This window comes from Sphaeramia orbicularis, chromosome 5 (genome assembly GCF_902148855.1).
Source record: "Sphaeramia orbicularis chromosome 5, fSphaOr1.1, whole genome shotgun sequence".
NCBI lineage: Eukaryota > Metazoa > Chordata > Actinopteri > Kurtiformes > Apogonidae > Sphaeramia > Sphaeramia orbicularis.
The window spans coordinates 35048251-35066248 of NC_043961.1; the positions used below are offsets into that span (position 1 = coordinate 35048251).

The 17998-nt window shown below is 36.3% G+C and overlaps 1 protein-coding gene across 1 annotated transcript; it reads right to left on the reverse strand.

The window, feature by feature from the left end:
* Positions 1-3913: 3913 nt before the first annotated feature.
* Positions 3914-16102, reverse strand: prxl2b (peroxiredoxin like 2B). The gene is made up of 7 exons (XM_030134126.1): positions 15907-16102; positions 14726-14930; positions 13532-13583; positions 13248-13311; positions 13067-13143; positions 11334-11452; positions 3914-4200 (listed from the first exon to the last, which is right to left on the reverse strand). Exons 1-6 carry the CDS (start codon positions 15967-15969, stop codon positions 11380-11382), a joined length of 534 nt encoding a protein of 177 aa, XP_029989986.1. The 5' UTR covers positions 15970-16102; the 3' UTR covers positions 3914-4200; positions 11334-11379.
* Between the last annotated feature and the right edge of the window lie 1896 nt (positions 16103-17998).

Genomic DNA, 17998 nt, shown 5'->3' on the forward strand with positions numbered 1-17998 from the left:
CACAGAAGGCTGCAAAAATAGTTATAAGAATGGAATACATCTCCTAACTAGCATAACATCACACATAACATTTACTTTTCATACCACCAAATCAAATAGGAGCGTCAGGGCTTTTTCACCACCCAGAGCATAATATATTAATGAATGAATGTCACCACGAATGAATTATTTTGTATGCAAGAAACATAGCAACAGGCGAGACAAGTAGAAATAAATAATTATGAATTATAGAGGCATCAGTGGCAAAGTTAGTCTTCAGATGTGCAGCAAATATAACTGCAGAAGACAACATACATGGTTTTAAAAAACAGTTTCATAAATCAGATTCAATCAGTATCTAAAACTATCCAAGCAGTGGTAATATGTTTAATGTTAGTGTTTGTGTCTTGACTGATAATGAGTGTTACCTTGTGTATACTGTATGTTGTTCTGTCGTACACTTTTTTACAGTTTGGATGTGTGTCCATGTGTGACTGACAGTGTTGTGCAAGTTACACATTGCTAGTTACTGTTATTGAAAAGTAATTCCTTATCTTAGAATATTACTGTCTCAGAATTGTAATATGTTACATGACTCTTGTATTACTTTTGAGTTACATACAAATACATATTGGATTCACTGAAGAACTAAAATTAGACACCATACAGTTATGATCCTGATCTTGTAATTTCAAGGATAGATCATCTCATATGAATATCACCTCATCATAATGATTTGATGATTGAGATGAAGTACTGACCAGCATACCCCCCCCATTTCAACCATTTGAACTTACAGGCACCAACAGTCCCATAGCAGTGTGTTTTTTGTAAATTGTCTGTAAAATCCATCTGATTGAAGACGCCTGAGACACTGCTGCGTTAAAAACTGTCACAGTTACTCCTGTGATTGACACAGCAAACATAGAGACCCGGAGGTATGTTATTTTGGTTTCTGACTAATTTAACGCATTTACAATTCCCACACACACTAACCCACCAGCACACTAACCAGACCAGCACTAAACCAGAATCAACCCCAGCCACTTCACAGATACATGGAACAAGAATGTAGAGAGGAAACATTAAAAACAAACAATGCTATCTTTTAACTATGCAAACAATGTTGATAGTATTTCACCATTACTACCCCCTTGAACACAACACATAGACATTGCACTATCCACGGTTGACCTTTGACAGCACCACAGTGTTTTCACAGTCATCGGACTTGTAGATCTCCAAACCTTGAACCCACCACAGCAAACTGTTCATAGCTGTCAAGGGACTTAAGATTTTGAATTCTTGCACTGTGTAGTAACGTATGTTCCAAACAAGATAGGTTAACTAACTGCATGTAGGTACAAGCTGAAAGAGTCCAGATCCGGCATCAGTCGGACGCCAGTGAACACCAGTAGCTCATAGGGGTCTATATCTTCAGTATGTCTGATCTTCTCCAAATACCTCTGCTTAGCACTTACGTTGAGCTTCTCTCTATAGGGACCCTTGCTTTTGCTGATGCCTTATCATTTTGTTCTTAAATCTTGAGTTATACGGCTCTTTCCTGCACGTTTGTACTATGTTGTTGCCAGTGGCGATTTCTCATAGACTGCAAGGGAAGCCCAGCTTCCCCTAAAAATGATGAAAATTAAATGGTTAAATATGTTCGGTTGTGTTGACATTTCATTGACTACAATGCGTTAGAACACGTTCATCTCAAAGATGAGTTCATTCAGAATCACTTATCACAAACCAACGGATGCGATGTTGTTCACTTCTCAGCCATTCCTGTTGCGCTGTTTTCTCATACATCTCTGCTCAGTGCATTTGTCCGTAGACTGCAGGCATCTTTGGGGCTTCAATGGGACTGAGTGGAACAGTTTTTTTCATTGCGTCAAAACTGGACGGTAATTGGATAAATGCCACGATGTTGTCCCGCCCCCGGACGCTGGGCGTCTCTGGGGGTGAATAGAGGCTGTGGGCGTAGCTCGGCCGGGCTGGACGCTAGAATCCCACGTGCTGATTGGAGTATCGGTCGAAAGGCTGAATCCCGTTGATTGACAGCTGTTTTCAGATCTACTCCTTCACTGACACAGTTCAATTTAATACCGTCGCACATTCTGCTGTGAATCAAGAGAGAAAGTACAACGAAATTAATCGTTCATTTCTTGCACTGTAATAAAACACACTCATTGTACTTCCTTGTTTCAATTTAATATAATTCAGCGTTTTCTTGTTTCAGTTACATATTTAATCATTTCTTGTTCGAGTTTAATATCGTTTTGTAGATAGTTAAATCAAACTGTCGGCTAGGTCCGGAGTGAAAGGAGCAGCTCTAGTTTAAAAAAGGCTGAGGTCATACACACCACAACCAATGGGCCAAGGCAATCTAAGCAGCAAAGCTCTGATGGATATTGAGAGGACACTGGTTAAGTCCCTGGGAAAGACACCTACTTGGTACGATAAGGTCACTGACCATTTTCTTAATTTTTTTTTTTTTTTTTTTTTTTTTTTTATGTAAGCCGACAATGAGCTTCCCCTATCTGAAAGACGAGCAGCCACCACTGGTTGTTGCCCATTGCAGCTAACAGCTTGAAAATTCAAAATGGTGCAGCCTTCCAGATATGTCACGTGATGTGACGTGTGTCTTCATTCCAAATAGTGGATGTAATACTCAGTGGTTTACCTTTTTTTAAATCACAAAATTAAGCAGTACCTGTTTTTTTGTTTGTTTTTTTTTTTTTTTCCCAGAGTTTTTTAGGGTTAACCCTAACCCCCCCCCCCCCCCCCCCCCCCCCGGCTACTACAAGAGGTAGGAGAGCCTTGGGACAAATAAATTTGTGCCCCAAAGTACATGTGACTTGGATAGCTCAGTAAGTAGCGCTACGGTCTACAATGTTCCAATCCCAACAGGAATGCTTACATCTTTTTCAACATTTTACATGTTCAAACAGGGGCGCGGTGCAAAGGACACAAGCAGATAAATTCACAATTGCTAAAGATTTTAACTAGTCATAGAAACGTTAGCTTACCTTGTCACTGCTGATCACAGGGACCATGCTAACTAGCTTCTGTGAAGCAGGGTTAGCCTTAGTAATGAGCATATGTGGCCAGTGGACTGTCTTCTGCCATTGGCTGAACCCCAACAGGAAATAGAGCTTTACAGACGCATTTTTGATTCCTTAAGGTCTTGTGGTTTGCTTTTTTTTTAAATTTTATTTTATTTTCATCTGAGCAGTTCAAGTAAGGGCGAAAAGTGTGTTGTAAGGCAAGTACTATTTAACATGTATCAAAAATATCACCGAAAATTTTCTTTGTAATTCCTTACACTACTGTGTTATAGCAAAAAGTAATTTGTTACTGTAATGCATTACTTTTGTAACATATTACTCCCAACACTGGTGGTGACAATGCAGTAAATATGTTTTAATACTGTCTTTTGCTCATTCTGTACTAACACAGTGTGTAAACATGGCATCAGTGGTGGAAAAGCTTACAGTCATATACCATATGTGCACTGTTTTGCTCAGTGGTGCTGCAGAGAACCAGGGAAAATCTGAAAAACTGTTTGTTTTTGTTTTTTGATATCTGTAATTCCACCATGTCTATACACCTTTGGTAAGTTTAACTTGATTTTTTTTTTTTTTTTAATTTACTTGTTAATTTTCATTCTTTGGTGAATTAATCCCAAAGTAAATCATTTTTACCCTACTTCCTAAATCAAATTATACATTTACGTCACCTGTTCTTCAAGTAAAAATCTAAGGTGCTCAAAGGGTGCCTACAGATGCATTTAACCTACTGACAGCTGACAAATCATAGACTGACAGCAAATCACAAATAATAAAACACTTTCAGAAATGTAACGTACCTTAAATAGTGTTAAATAAATAACTGTGCTCAAAATGGGGGTAAAAATAATTTCCAGACATAATACAAAAGGCATAATAGATTTATTTGCATATTAATGAGTGTACAAATACAAAGACCATTTTAAACAAAACAGTCATCACAGTCAAAAGGGTAAGTGAATATTCATTACATTAATAAAAAGTATCAGTAAAAGCATTTTTAATTTAGTTTACTGCAATATAATAAAGATCATATAAATTGTCATAAAAAAATCACAATTATCATCAATAATGGAAGTGTTTTCATGTCTTGTTAAATCTCCATTTGAGCTTGAAGTGTCTCATCATCGTGTACAAACTCATCATTGCACTGTGGAAAAAGACAGAAAATAATGACTTATATACTTAACCCATAAAAGACCCAGTGGCTACTTTGGTGGTAATTCCAAATGATTTTTATTTCTATATTTAACATTTCTTCAGTGATTTATCACCATTTATTAGGAAATAATCCTCTGTATTTTGCATTTTTTCCAATGAAAATCAGGTATTTTTCAGTATTTATGTACTGATTATGTACAATGTTCATAAAAGTTCAGATTAAACTTGAGGGTTTTTATAACAGAAAACTGAAGAAAAACTAACTTTTTCAGTCAAATCTATTATTAATTGAACTTAAACCAAGTGTCTCCATCCACTGTCATTGATCCAACTCCATGGGTTTTACTGGTGAATCAATGTTATAGAAGATGATGGTGTTTCCATGTTCACAGAGCCTCTGAACATCCAAATGGGTCATATCTGATGACCATGAAAAGATGACAAACTGTATTTACACCAATTATTTACATGCATTGATAGGATTAGTGGATCAACAGGTATTATGCATTTTAGATCAGCAGATGTTGTTTTGGTTGACGGTGGGTGTTTGGGTCTTTATGGGTTAAAGGGTTTGTTGTTTGATGGTGATCCATTTTTATTCAAACATCAGGTTAAATTAGGGATGCACCGATACGACTTTTTTCCAGACCGAGTATAAGTACAAAGTACTTACATTTGACTACTTGCCGATACTAGTACCGATACGAGTACTTAATATCACATTCCAGTTCTTAGTTCCTTTTGTAAATGTGCTTTATTGTCGTTGTCATTAGTCTGACTGGAACAAAGTGCTGCTACTGACATTTAATGTGTTGGAATGAGCGTTTCTCATTAATCCACCAGAGGGCGCCACTCTTAATTAACCATACTAGGACAAATACACAAAGAAGAGTAAAGTTTTTGAGAAGAAGAAAGTCAGGTAATGATAAATATGGAGATGACAGAGGTAACACTACTGTGGATACTAATGTTGCAGCGTTTTCGCTGGTAAGGTTTAAAAGCGAAGCTTCAAGCAGGTAGAGAAAGAGAAATGAGTAATAAATTTCATTTTCACTTCGCTGGTGTTGCGCTGCATACCCCCATAGTATATAGTAGTGGACAGAAACCGGCCCAGCCCTGGGTAGCTGTCATAAAGACGTCAGTAGTTTTTCACTAAACCCGGCCCAGCCCTGGGTACCTGTCATAAATATGTCAGTAGTTTTTGTCTAACTCCACAGTCACTTTTGAACAGATCCTCTACCTCCATGTTCTGGTGTTATTCTCCATCTGAGCACGCATCCACCAGCACCTGGAAAATGGATGGAATGTACTGAGAGACAGAACACTCCGTCCGTATCTGTCCTGTGTCTTTAACATTACTTGCAGTCAGCATTACTTTTGTCACTGTCATTTATTTAGAAAAATCTTCACTCTTCACACTTCACACACATTACTCCACCGCCGTGTACCTGCTGCACTGAACTGTGAATGTCATGGTGCCGTAAGTGGTATCGGTGCAGTTGTATCAGATTACTTTTACGAGTACGAATACAAGTACACACACTGAGTATCAGAGCTGATGCCTGATACTGGTATCGGAATCGGTGCATCCCGAGGTTAAATCCAGTTTGGTCTAGACTGGTGGCAACATAACAGAGTCTTTAGTCATTAATACAGATATAAAATATTATGAACTGCTTCCTAGAAATAAAAGAATTACTGCTACTGAGAAGGACAAAAAAACTGCAAATAGAAATATGCACTAATCCCTTTATTAAAGTACAAAGTGGTTTTAATGTGTCTGCAAAGGCTTGATAAAAGGCTAAAAGCAAATAAAATTAATGAAATGTCATGTCTATGTGATATATTTTCTGGGCCAGAACGCCAACAAATCTATATTCTTATTTGTTACTGCAGTTTCTACTGTTTGTTAGTTACTATTATTAAAAGTTATGATCAATATTTTTCTTAATTTTTTATTATTACTTCCATCCATTTTTGAGGGGGCTACATATGCATGAAAACACATAAAAGATGCAAAGTGATACAGTTTTGATCTTTTACAGGTCTTGCACATGGCATTGTAAAAAATATCTCCAGACCACACCCTAAAGTTGACTGGTCCAGGATACTGTCACTAATGTGCACCAAATTTGCTATGCATCACCCATAGCAACAAAAACTCCAAGCATTCAAGATGGTCAGAGTTGGCCATTTTGAATTTTGTTGCCATTGTTGACAATTTTCTCATGTTGAATTTTAACAAAGTCAAAGGTCAGAGGTTTCTTTCAATTAGCTTCAAATTTAGTCCGTTCGCTGTTAACAGTTGACACAAAACGGTTGTGACTTAAACAGTTCATTCAGTCTGCAACCAAACTTCAAAGGTATTATAAGAGTCCTGCCCTGAACACAAAAAACATAGAAATATTAAATGTCACAGCGCCACCTGTAGGCAACAGGAAATGGTAGATTTGACCTTTAGACGTACTCTACCTATCACTAGGCATATGTAACGCAAATATTATTTAATTTTAATTATTAGAATTAACAGCAATTGATCCAACAATTACAACTTATATTAATCGAATTCAAAAATGCTATTGAAATTGAATAAAACTAATGAATTGAGTTATTGGACCGATTTGGTTGAATTAAATTACATTAATCCAAGTCCAACAATTAAATTGGTCGACTTCTAAATAACTAAATACTATTAAAATTTAAATTGGCCCAACCACTGACTGTCCTACTGACTGACTGACTGACTGACCAAGTTCAGATTAAATTAAATTACTCACAATCAAAAATGGTATATTGGTCCACTCAAAATATTAAATCAAAGTCATTTAAATAAAATAAATTCCATCTCTTTAGAGAATCTGATCCTGATCTGCTCAGAGGCAGTCATTAGATATGGTTATATATATAGATATATATATAGCATATATATATATTATATAGTATATATATATATATATATCTATATATATATATATTATTTTTAGTTATTTATTTATTTTTGTCCATTGCAATATTATAGACATGAGTTACATTGACATACAATGTGAGTCAGTGCAACTAGTCAGATTTCATGTAAATCAACTTCAGATCTGTAATTCCAGTTTTACAATGTTGAGATGAAAACACTATCAAATGTTTTTTGAATCCTTACATGTTCAGGGTGGAGCAGAGAATTTTAAAGTCTCACCATGAAATGTTAAAGTGTTAGAACTTTACTTTTTTTGGGTCTAAAATTACCAAACTTCATAATATAGAACCAAAGACATGACATCATATTTGCATACATTTCCCTTAAGAGATGAAATATAGTCTTTCCGCCTTCTCGTATCATTCTTGTTTTAGCAGACAAAATAATTTGACAGAGCAGCAATTTTTGTAATGTATTCCACATTAATACAGAAACACGACAAATAGTTGGCAGCTCTCATCTCACACCTCATCTCACAGATAGTATTATTTAGCCCTTGGAGAATGAGCCAAACCAAAGCCAGACCTGACTATGACTGTATGCCTGCAATAAACCCTTGACTATGGCCCACCTAGAGATGTGTTGGGGTGCCAGACCTGTTCTTAAAGGCAATCCATCACTAAATATGTTTCCTTTTTCTTTGTCAAACATTTATTTTTTGTTCTCTTCTTGCCGCCTACCAGTTGAAAGAATTCCACTTTCCAATCACTGCCTCTTTCTAATTCAGACTCCAATAAAATGGCCTGAGCGAAACCTGTCAGATCTGTCTGTAGCCAAAAGCCATTCTGGAAAGCAGCCTTTGACCTATGAATAACTACAAGTGAATTTTCCTGTCAACTGAAAAATGCAACTACAAAAAAATTCAAAGCCTGGTAAAGCAGCTAAATACTGAATGACAACAAATCCTGCAGGGTTCTGGAACCGTCACTCAAAGAGGTCAAAATAGCTTTGGTTGGAAATCAGGCTTACATTTCAAGCAGTATTTCCTGAAATCCGTATAAAGGGCATTTCAGATATTTAATTTAACACAGGTTAATTTCCCTCAGTGCATTAATGATGTATACATCTACTTCATTAATCATAATCTTTAAATTGCTAGTTACTGGATAGCTGTTTCCTCAGTTTTCAAGGCATGTTTGGTTTAAATTCCAGAGACCTACATTCACAAAAAGAACAGCACAACAGCTTCACAGTCAGTCTTAAACATTGTTTCAATCAACGAATGTTCCATTTACTTTTGTCCTTGATTAATGTTTCCGCTTCTGACATTCAAGCTGCTAAAGCTCAACCCTGAACCCCTCCACCGTGAATGATAGTCAGTGGCTCCATTCTTTCAGGTTTTTATTCAGTGTTTACCATTGTAGCAAAATGGAGCATTATGCCACAATGGTAAACACTAATCCCGAATTAGACAAATTCTTTACAAATATTTCCAAAGAAAATATAGCAGTATAATTTTCTGCATCCATGGAATTTTCAAGACCTTTGTGTGCCACATTTAAGGATTAATAATCCATTTTAAAACATAATTAAGACCTTAATTCAGGACATCACATGTAAGACTTTCTACAGATGCATGGACACCCTGTAGTTAATATTAGTAGGACAAACAAATGGTAGCAAATGAGATGGATTGAGGTGAAGAGCTGGTGACTATCCCCCTAATGAATGCCTTCATGATACGGCAGAAGCTTATGAACACTCGCAAGTCAAACATTCAGGGGTTTAGATTTGCATAGAACATAGCCCATAAGAGGGCTGCAAAAATAGTCACAGGACTGGAATACATGCTATAATTTATAAATGATGTTTGTTTTATATCATCACATAACAGGTTATTTCAAATGCGCAGTGCGTCTGAAATAAACACATACAAATTCAAGTTGAAAATTCTGTCTCCATTCCTAAAATGTGTAAGATTCATCATTTTTAGTATGGTTTTATTATAAAGATGCTGACAGAAACTGTTGATTGCAACAATCATTTGACAACTATGATATTAACTGCCAATTTGAGTTCTCAGTCAGCCATATTTTAAGAAAAAAAGCTAAATATTCAGATTCCATCTTGTTAAACAGGAATATTTTCTCCTTTATGGACACAAACCTGAAGATGTTTGGGTTGTGGACCAAACATTGGAATTAAGATTAACAATGGAATTAAGATGTCCTAATTGCAGAAATGGAATATAATACTCATAATTATTTACTTGCAGTTAAATTACCATTAAATGACTATTTTAAAATGCTTTTCTTTGCTTAATAAGAGACATTTTTTGGATGAACAATCTTGACATTTCATTTAAAGCATTTAACAAAATCACTTTGTTTATATCTTGATGGAAACATATGGTTACACCAAGAAACCTTTAAATAATAAGAAATATTAGATATGAAGTGGTGAAGATCTCAGCAATCCTAAAATGATCTCCATCAACCAGTGACCTCTCACTTAAGGCCCCTGTTTGTGCCACATTTTGACCCTTCTGAGAAAAACAAGGTCTGTTTTGTTTGTTGGCTGCAGAGATGACATCTGTTGGTCTTGTGGGAAGTGAACATATCCAGGGGCAGGCATGGTGAATACCATGGTGGACATTATTGGGCCCTAAAAGTTATGACACTGGATCCCAGGAATAACCCCAAATGCTCTGGACTTAAGATGTTATGTCCATGACTGAGCCTAATATGAGCAATTTGGTTCAAGATGTTCTATTCCGATACCAAACTGAGGCTATATCTAATTTTAATTTGTTATTATTATTAAATGTTGATGTCGATGCCACAGAAATTAGTCGATAACTTGGCAACTTCTTGGATCATTAAAGGTTATAAAGCTGCTTTTATGAGTAATTAAAATGGGAGTTTTTAAGTGTTTCTGACACAATGTAAACCCCTCATAACAACAAGGTCCATTTGTCTCTTGGCTCCAGAGTTACATCAACATAGAGTAACATTAGTTGATCAATCAGGGTTAACCCTATTAAGCTGCCTTAATGATTAACAACATATTAACACTAAATCATCGTGTATAATGGAGGAAATCCCTGAGGTGCCCCATATGAACTAATGACCTCAGTCTGCAAACAAAGCTTTACTGTAAAAGACCCTTTCACACAAATGTGTCACCTGGCATGTGACTCTAACACATTTTGATCCTTCAGAGAAAACAAAGTCTGTTTTGTTTCTCAGCTGCATGATATCTGCTGCTCTTCAGACCTACCATGGGGAAGGTTCCTGTACATGTTGCTATTACTCTGACATGGAGGGATTTGTAGAAAATGAGCACGGCGCCGGGAGCAAGAGTGTTGAAAACCATGTGGTGGTCGTAAATGGCATAAAGCCCTGATGATCACAGGACAAACCCTCAAATGATTTTATCATTTCTGAACAATTTGCTAATAAAATCTCTTATTACATCACCAAACAGAGCCTATGATTTAAAAGGGTGTACTGTTTTCTGTACTGATACTGGAGACACAATGGCTACCTCTAGTTTACAGCTTCCCTTCATAAACCTGCTGTCATAATTATTTTTATAGTAGCAATGCACTGAATCAATATCCTAATGTGGAGGGAGACTGCTATTGAATTTTATGTCACTGGAGAAATTGAGTCACAGTAAACTTCATAATTCCTTCATGATATTCGTTATATTTAGTTGTGAAGAGCAGAGCTGGATGATAGTGTTTATATGAAAAAAAAAACATTAGGTATTTTTTCATTAAATGAAAATTGATTTAAAACTCCTTTGCTGTTCCTGCACTGCTTCTATAATATTTTTTAAATTATTTTCGTGATTTAGTCTTTGTAGCAAATGCAGTGAGGAAGAGACTAAGGTCATCTTTGAAGGTTTAAGGCCTGTGACACAGATGTTTATCCGTAAAAATGAATGAACATGCGTGAAATCGTCCGTTGAGGCTTTATTCTGATGCATGCCCTATTGACGTAAAACAAGGTCTGCTGTAAAATCATATGAACAGATCAGTCCACTGTGCTCTGTTAACAGTTTGCTTCTATCTCATTGAACTCCTGAGTTTACACCCTGACATCACTAGGTTGACTTATGATGAGCAAGTAACAATTAAAAGTGAAAATAGAGCAATGACAACAGACGAAAACATGTGTGAAATATGTTACACTTCTGAAGGATCTTACCACAGGCATCTGTCCTGCTTTTACTTGAGCTGAAATACCCAAGGCCTTAGAAATGTCCTCCAGAGGTACATGGTCTCCTGGTGAATCCTGGATGAAGTGCAGCAGGATGCTTTCTCCACCTTTAGTCAAAAGAAAGATTCAGACTTCAATTTCAAGACACTAGCATAATTTGAACCATAAATAAGGTATTAGCAATCATTAGAGCAGTAGTTCCCTACCTTTTTCGGCTCGTGGCCCCATTTTAACATCACAAATTTCTGGTCACCCCAGACATTCAAAACAGAGACATTGTTTTTGCTAACAATTTTTTTTTTTTTGGATCATGTAACAGTTTGCTATACTATGTTGCAAATAAAAGTTAATTTTAGATGATATTTAGGCTATATAATGTATATTATTATGAACGGAGGTGGAAAAAGCCAGGTGTAGATTACTGCACAAAGTGAGAAGTTGATTTTCCTTGGTCAGGATATGTACAGTCAGTCCAGCTTGTATTTACAAGGCTCACAATGAATACTGAACAAACAATAACTCAAACTATGAATTATGAAAGAGCTGCAGCATCTGAAACTGGCCACAATGAACATTTGACAGATAAATGTACCACAGTGCTTCAGTTTCAGCTTCACAGTTTGTCATGTCTTTTATGGATTGTGCTTGTCTCTCTCAACTCACCATATAATTTTTATTAGTAAGTTTTTTTTTCTATTTTTTATCAATTGCTAGAAATTTCAGGCGACCCCATTTGAATTTCAGGTGACCCCACATGGGGTCCCGACCCCAAGGTTTAAAAACACCACATTAGAGGCATCAGTATTCACTGTTTGTACGATTAATGTGTTTCTGTTCTAACATTTAAGACAAAAATTTTGATAAATGTGAGCTCCCTTGAATTTAGAAAGTTTTCAGCTGTCAGTGTATAATCAGGTGTATCTTTTCAATACCAGTGTCTGTGTGACTCCACCTCAATCCAAGAACATTTAAACCATAAAATGTAAACCCTTCTGCCATGCATTCCAAGTAGAGCTGTGAATATTCACAGGTTCATGATTCAGTTATGATGTCGTCATTACTATGCATGCTTGAACCAAAAAAATAACCCTGCTCCATTCATCAGATTACAATTAAATACTGCAGAGATGTACAATATAGAAGACAGTTTCTGTCCTCCAAAAATACACAAACGTGTCTACTTTTACCCTAAACTTCTTTTAAAATGCTGTTCATGCAATAAAGAAAAACTGAACTGTTCATTAAATACAACAGTTGGAACTTTTTTTTGCTGTAAATTGAGGACAACAGCACACAATAATCTGTAATCATCTTCCTCCTTCCCTTTCATTTATCTCTTAAGAGTATCCACATAAAGTCAGTAAGCAATTTGTACATTTTACGTCACTACACTGTGACTATTTATGACACTCCAGATGCATTACACTGCCTTAAATGGTTTTGTCTTCTAAATAATATCCTGAGTTGGTGATAATGAATTGAGGTATTATTTACATACTAAGGGATTTGAAAGCTTGGATTTCTGGCCACAGTGAATTGACTTAATGTAATACTGCCCTCTAGAGGAAAAACTGTGAAATGTAACAACATCTGCCTGCATTCAGAAAAAACTTGACCTTTAACAATGAAATTCCAAGGTCATAGGATGTAATTATATTCGAATGTACATGTTCAATCTGCATCCACTATGTCCACTAAACCAGTAGTGGAGGAGTCAGTACCTTTGGCCACAATGAGGCATGCCTCCACTCTGGAGTAGATCTCCTGAGAAGTTTCCCTGGATGCCTACAGCATTGGCCTGAAAACAGAGGAAGAGACATGTAATAACAAACCTGCCCATCATTCTGTGTTTACTTTACTAGCACGTCATTTACAGTGAACAATGAGGCAAGAGATATCGACCTTTGTGATCACATCTCGTACTTTCTTTCCCAATGCAGCAGGAACCACACTTAAGGCAGAGTACCTGAGAGAAAAACAGAACTTCTTCATTAAAAATAAGTTCAAAGCAACCGTTGTGCTGGGCAGAGAGGAAAACAGCATAACTGGTTAAACCTCATATAAACTTCATAATAAAGTGTAAAATTAAAGACGTGAGTAAGCTTAACAAATTACAGCAACTATGTTAAACAAGTCATGACAATGCTTCGTATTGTGATTGGAAAACACAGAGCGATTACACTCACCTTTTGAAGCCCAAATCCTTGTAGCTTTTCTTTTTTTCATCAACATAAAGAGCTAAAAGACAAGATGAAAACCAAGCAAAATTGCAATTATTAGAAACAGATTGAGACTTAAAGGTTGAGTGGGGTTTTCTGAGTATTTCTGACACACCCACTCAGTCTGTTAGTTGTAAAAGAGTGACAATGCGACTATTCAAGTGTTATAACAGCTAAGCATGACTCATTTTGTTTCCTTCAATTTCTGAAAAGGACAGGATTTGTTTTTCAATTCAAAATTCCAAGTATGTAGTGTTGAGAATATGGCATGTGCTAACTGTGGGCTGGATGTGATGCCGGATTGGGAGGGAACAAAATTTCACCATCACCATTGTTTGGATGATTCCAAACAAATCTTTAGTGCAACTATTGATAACACAATCCATACAGAAAACTGAGGTGATTTGTGGTTTTACTGTGGCTGTTTTCTGTATAAACACAGAGCTGTACTAACAGAGCTATGATGCAAACTATCAGCTGTGAAGATTAGTCGCAGAAAAAATTATTAGACCATCAAAAGTCATCAAAAACAATGGTTATGCAATCAAGTACTAACTCCTGTGTGTATCATGTGATGAAAACGGACAGAAAAGAAAACATGGAATGCCTAAAAGCACTGTTTTTGTCAGTACAATCCCATAGCTACTGATGTAAGAACTTAAATGATTTTGGTTATCAAGAAAACCATGAAAAATGGCTAGATATCAGCTCTTAAATTAAACTCCTATGAGCTATTTTTGTTGTTTTCATTATATTTATCCAAACAAATGTACCTTTAGTTGTACCAGGCATTAAAATGAACAAGAAATTGAAGAAAAAAAGGGTGATCTAATAATTTTTTTCCACAACTGTAAAAGACAGAGTGTTATTTTGACTGTCAGAGTTTTTGTTCAGAAAAGAAAATTTGATGATACCACTATACAGATGTGTTCAACAATTACATTCACACTTTATTCCGTGAGTAACACTGTCTGTGGAAACATAGTATTAATTTGTTGGTGGTTTTAGTGGCCGTAAGTGAAGTCTGTCATCAATAGCTAATGTTAAATATGAACCTTTTTAAAGAGGGTCAGTAATGTTAGAAAAAACAGCTCCTTGCTTGTATTACATTAAGTATAGGTAATGTATAACTGCAAAAATTACAGTAGAACTTCCTCTTACATCCTTTAAAAAACCCTCCCTCCTTGAATTCCTTCAGTCCAAGCTCCTCTGGTCCGATGCCCACTAGTGATACACCGCTGGCTGTAAGATCTGGCTCCAGTTTGCTGATCTCTGATGCCATCCATCGACACACCTGACAGCCAAACCTGCGCAGGAAGAACAAGACCACCGGCTGGTCCTGCCACAGAGACTTGAGCTCTACAGTCTGTAACACAAACAGGAAAAAAACTCCAAAGTCCAAACTTTTATTGTTCATTTATTGAAAGCCTTTTAACTTTTTCTTTTATCTGTTGGTTCAATGTTTTAACTTTGAAAGACAAGAACAGTCTGCATACTATTGTAAAAACATGCTCCAAGATCATTGGAGTCAAACTTAGAGACTTGTCTTCCCTCTGGGAGCTTTAGGTGGTGAGAAAAGCTCAGTCCATCATCAGGGACCCTCACTATGTGTTGCATTTGAAGTTTGCCTTAATGCCTTCAGGCCGGCATTACCACGCTCCTCAGAGGAGAACCAACAGATATTCTAAATCTTTTATTCCTTCAGCTATCACACTTTTAAACTCTGACAGAAGCCATTTTAGTCATTTTGTATGATTTTTGTTGTTATTGTTGTTGTTTTTAATATTAGCAGAACCAGTAGGGTCTTTTAGTCTTTTAATCTGCATTGGTATTTATTGATTATTTATTGTTGGTTATTTAAATGCATTTATTCGTAGTTGCGTTCAATAGTCCTGTATTTGTGCACTGATTTATTTATGTTTGTCACATTGCACTTTGGATGTGGGCTGATGTCTGGGCTGATGTCTGTGGTAAGCTGCAAATGGATCGCCCGTAAGGGATAAATAAAGTTTTCTGAATCTGAATCCAAAGTCATGTCACAAATAGGTCTGCTGAGAGGTTACATCTCAGGTACAAACTGTGCAACCTGATGAGTAGTATTTATATATGTATTCCCTTCAGATCATCATTATGTCACCCTAGAGGCCCCATTTGGCAGTGGTTTTATCAGCTGTATGAAATAATGACAGTGGTTCTCAGCAGGGCACACAGGCCTCTACGGGGAGGTAAACAACCAGAACATGTCTTTAAAGCTTAAGCGCTTTAAAGTCAAAACGTATCTATTTAATTGTTCTGTAAGCTACAATGAATAAATCCTTCGTACAGTGTTGTGTATTAGTTACCTCTCCAGTCTCTGCGCTCTTCACCAGGTTGTTTCCAACAACGGCGAGATTGATGTTTGCCATTGTCACCGCACACGGACACAGTAAATCATCCAAATCGTAAAAGGTTTAAGGAGGTCAACCGTATACTACTATTAGTTACGACAACGTATGTTACTTAATAACATCGGAGTGGTTACACCCTCTCGCAGTTGCAAAACAGTTACTACTTCCTGATACGCCCACTGAACACTGATATCCAATCCTACTGAGTCACTGGTGACTAATCAGCCAATCACAACACACCCTGGGAAACAGAGGCGGATCTTTGGCTGGTTCGTTCTAAACACGTGTATCTCAGCACAAGACAGTTAAAAAATATCATCGTTATGTGGTTGGAATTAGTTTGAGTTTAAATCTGTCTTTCACCACATACACTAGGCTACATTAAACAATAAAAAAGATATTTTAATATGACTTAAAGTACAGGCTGGATTAAAGAAAAATATCACTGAAATACTCTAGTTTTTATGATGCAAGTTGTGTAAAGTGTAGTAGGTGAGTTCAAAGGTGATGATTTTATTGCCAAGTCAGTCTGTTCATACTTCTGTTAACGTTTGTAATAAACACTGTCATTTTCCACTACTGTCCATTTTTTATTGGACAACTAATGCCAATTTCCTGCGTTAAAAGTCATAGTATGGACCATAGTCAAATGTTTTTAGGTAACATTCATTTACTTGTTTATTTTACTTGAATAGTTCTATTTTATGCTACTTTATTGTAATGAGGGACAGTATGCTATGCAGAAGAAGCCATACAAAAACATATCACATCATGTCATTCTTCAGTGGAAATTAGTTTGTTTAACCTGGATTTAGTCTGTCATAAATCTAATTACAAATAATGTACTTGATGTGTTATAAACAGACACACATATTTGCACCAAATAGTATTTTGAGGACACTCAGTGACTTATTATGACCCTATTGGCTTATCCTTCGCAGCTGCATGCCCTGTCTAGAACCTGATGCTAACCGTGAACCCCCCCAAAAGCCCCTTGGTAAGTCCATATGAAGGTGAGGACATGCCAAAAAGTCCTCCCTTGAACATTCAGAGTGGTTCTCACAGCCGTACAGGAGTACACCCAAAGGTAACACTAAGCATGTCCATAGAGACCAGTACACCAGTACTCATCTATCTTAATATGGACTAATGAGGTATCTAGAACTGCAGACTTTTAATGACACTGAAATGAATATGGATAATTGTTCTGGAGAGGAACAATGAACACCACAGGTCTCAGAGTGGCTGGTGTGAGCACCTTTTTATTACAGTAACATGGCACAAAGGAGAAAGTATCAAATGTGCTAAGGTGGCATCGCTTCTGAGTCTGTGCATCTTTTGTAAATATGTCATAAAAAACATATGTTATAGGCAACATTAGTTACATAAAGAAATATATTTATTAGGGAAAGGATTTTTTAAATTGTCCTTTCCCTAAAAAAATAGGGAACAAGTTGCTTTTGGAATCAAAATCCCCTTCTTAGCTTACAAAACACTTCCAGGTCTGGCTCCACAGTACGTCTCACACTGTCCAGTCAATTAGTGTCAAGCATGTTCAAAGTGTGGTGGGATGGATTTTAGCATGAATGCACTTAAAAATGTAACAGTTTGGCTTCTAATAGATTTTCTCCAGAACTACGCTCTTTCAAAACAACAGACATTGCTTTTCACACATGTATGGTCTTAAACAAAGATACTATATTTGCTTTTCACATATATCTGTATGCCTGGACATAACCTGTGTGTATTTATCTGAGTGTTTTGCAGTAATGTACATGTTTAAAGGATTTTTTTTTTTTTTTAAATCTCATTATTTACTCAATGAGTCATGTACATTTTTTTTGTCAAGTACATGACATTATTTGCATTATATACTGCTACACTCAGCTTTTGAGATAATTACTGGAAATGATAACATGCAGAAATTCAGTCTCACAACTCCTCTACATGACAACAATATTTATTGTCTTTAGATTGTTTTTCTGTGTGAGATGTTTGTAATTTATGCTATTACTTGATATTGGGAAAAATAATCAAATTAAATAGA

Bases quoted from the DNA above. Each gene is read 5' to 3' on its own strand.
- prxl2b (XM_030134126.1), bottom strand. From the start codon at position 15,969: ATGGCAAACATCAATCTCGCCGTTGTTGGAAACAACCTGGTGAAGAGC. The intron at 13,312-13,531 runs GTGAGTGTAATC...TTTTTCTCTCAG, and splicing joins AAGGATTTGGGCTTCAAAAG to GTACTCTGCCTTAAGTGTGG. The intron at 13,144-13,247 runs GTCGATATCTCT...CTCTGTTTTCAG, and splicing joins TACGAGATGTGATCACAAAG to GCCAATGCTGTAGGCATCCA.